We start from the raw sequence: 2647 nt of genomic DNA, 5'->3' as shown, positions 1-2647 counted from the left end.
CAAGTATAAATAAATTTCATTTTCCAACTTCAATGCCCAGTAACTTCAGCCAATTTACTTCAAATAAAAATCTGTGAATAAATAAACAAGCCATTTTCTTAAGATTTACTAGAGGTCGATGTAAATTACAGAAGAATGCTGCAACAATGACCATAGGATGAACCAGTGATTTCATGTCCCATGGTATGGTTTGTGAAATAAGTTTGAATGTTTTTAAGCGTCCAATTGCTCTTTCAACGTGTATTCTGAGATTTGCTATTTTCCTTGTTTTTTTAATGTCGCTGGCACACAGATATTTCCCCTTTCCCCAGTTACATTTGCGTGTAAACGGTGGGATAGTTAAATATGCTTTTCGCTCTGTAAGGAGGTCTCTAATTGTGAACCCTATCCGCCATTATTTCATCAGAAGCAGATAAAAGGTCTAAAAATCCAATATGCTCAGTTATGTAACTATCAGAGGAATTGCCACCCCAGATTTCAGAAAAAAAATTGAATGCACCATTAGGAGTGATGCTTACAAGAAATTTAAAAGTATTATGAGATTTGTAAGTGCTGTAAGTCCTAGCATTGACAGTTGGATTTTTAGGCCTTTGAATAAATATCTCAGAGCAATCAATAATAGCCCTCGTCCGAGGGTAACTCTGTCTGAAGGATTTGGGCATGAACTTTTTAACAATGTCTCGAGAAGGCCATAAGATACAGTCTTTGAAAATATAATACAAGCAAAACATCCATGTTGTAAAGATGGATGAAACCCTTGAGCATGAAACCCCAAAAAGTTGTGACATGACAAAGACAGGCAGAGCTAACCTTAAGCGTACCAATGTTAAAATGAATTCATCTGATCGTGAAAGTTTCCTGGTATGTCCAGGTTTTTTCCCCTGATTTTGATAACGCTTCTCTGTCTCACTCTCACTTCCTGTCCAATACTTAATATTGATATCAAAATTGACTACAGCATCTTTAATTGTGTTGAAGATTTTTAAGCTTGGTAATCCTGTAAACTTTCTAACTGAATCATTACTCTTGGTACATTTTTCTAAGAAAATGTCTTTAAATAAAGTATCTTTATCATCAATTATTTTCTTCAGCTCTTCATTTTCTGAGAAAATGTCATTGATACTTGCGAGGCTCATCTCTGTCTGTATGCCAGGGTCAGTAAACAATGAATCACACCCCATGGACTTCATAGTACCTGTAGACGCTACGCTGTAGCTGTGTTCAAGCAATTGCTGATAGCTGGGTAGATCTGAAAATATTAAATGTTGAATTGAGTACATGTATTTTAACAGGAATGATGGCAGCTATTTAAATACTGGCCAATTTACATAGGTCCAGAAATCATTCTTTTAAATGTAGTATAAATAATACACCCTCTTGATACTTGCACATTCTTTGCAATGACAAGAACATGGAGAATCATAGTTTAAATCACTTGTTTGAATGATATACTAATCTACACTATGTATTAATTGAATGTTTTGCTGCATAATGCGGCTATGCAATTCACTTATTTGCTCGTCTTCAAAATATAACATTGTATTAGATGCAGAACTGTGGCTCTCTGGGAAAAGAAAATTCAGACACACCAGAAAATACCTGCTGTCACACTATTATATCTGTCCTAGAGAGCTACAGTTCTGTGGCTACAACACATACCTGTTTTTTCTTTAGAATAACTCCTTGATGTTGTAACATTGATGCAACTGGCAACTGGAAGAACTCTAGACCCAGCACCATCATCAATAAACAAAGTGCTGTCACACTTAGTTACCTCTTCTGATAGTGTGTCTATGATAAAAAAAAATCATTTTTTAAACTTTGGGCCTACCAATGGAATACTGTTGATTTTATTCACACTCTAGAGACATGTCATGTGATAGTGACATACTTGTATCCATGCATTTTGCGTTGAAGTTAAAAACAAGTAGGATATTATAGTATTCATAACATTTACATTATTGTTGATAAGATTACAATACAAAAGCATAATTTGTGCTTTTGTATTGTTTTGTTTAATTTCTAAATTGTATATTTTAAATTAGTATGTAAAAATATGTAATATTAAAAAAAGTAAAAAAAAAAAATGTATGGACTTGCTTCTGGAAATTTAGGCTTTTGAAACAGATCATTGTGGAGATTTTCAGTCTGAGTTTAGACAAAAGACAATATATAGAGTTCTCAATAAAAACCCTCTACGAGCGTAGGTAATTCTGATATTTCCTCATTATGCTCAAAGATGGACATGGATGACGTGGGGTTCACTGTCAGGTCAGCCTCTCTTTTTGTAATTGAAACTGCACTGCGTCTTGGTGTAAAAACTTTATAATTGTTCCATGGAAATAATTCAGGGACATTGTGGCTGTCAATAAAATGCCTGGAGCACACTCGATGATGAGGTAACGGATCGTAGTCAAGAGGCCTCCTTATCATTTCCACCCATTTCTGACGCAACTTTGGATTCTTTTTTTTTAGTTGGAAATGGAATAAATACAATACCATCCATCCATGGGTATTTTCCTATAAGCTTTCTTTTTCTGCTGTCCGATGTACACTCTGGGACAACACGCCAATAATTTGTGGACGGCTTTTGTTTTCGTGTTGTTGTTGACATTGCGTCGTAAAGTCGCGCCATGAAAAGTGTCTA

The 2647-nt window shown here is 35.0% G+C and overlaps 1 protein-coding gene across 1 annotated transcript; it reads right to left on the bottom strand.

Moving 5' to 3' along the window:
• Positions 1-371: 371 nt before the first annotated feature.
• LOC133179541 (uncharacterized) lies at positions 372-2433 on the bottom strand. The gene is made up of 3 exons (XM_061314274.1): positions 2193-2433; positions 1660-1791; positions 372-1249 (listed from the first exon to the last, which is right to left on the bottom strand). The coding sequence occupies exons 1-3, from the start codon at positions 2431-2433 to the stop codon at positions 372-374; spliced, it is 1251 nt and encodes a 416-aa protein (XP_061170258.1).
• Positions 2434-2647: the final 214 nt, after the last annotated feature.

This window comes from Saccostrea echinata, unplaced genomic scaffold (genome assembly GCF_033153115.1).
Source record: "Saccostrea echinata isolate AGI-Se365-2 ecotype Australia unplaced genomic scaffold, CSIRO_AGI_Sech_v1 ptg000005l, whole genome shotgun sequence".
In the NCBI taxonomy this organism is placed as follows: domain Eukaryota; kingdom Metazoa; phylum Mollusca; class Bivalvia; order Ostreida; family Ostreidae; genus Saccostrea; species Saccostrea echinata.
Note: the sequence above shows the minus strand (reverse complement) of the source record. Positions and strands in the feature narration are given on the sequence as shown.

Coding starts and splice junctions, on each gene's coding strand:
- LOC133179541 (XM_061314274.1), bottom strand. CDS start 2,433: ATGATAAGGAGGCCTCTTGACTACGATCCGTTACCTCATCATCGAGTG. Junction 1,792..2,192: donor ATTACCTACGCTCGTAGAGG/GTTTTTATTGAG, acceptor TTTTTATCATAG/ACACACTATCAGAAGAGGTA. Junction 1,250..1,659: donor TTATTCTAAAGAAAAAACAG/GTATGTGTTGTA, acceptor TAATATTTTCAG/ATCTACCCAGCTATCAGCAA.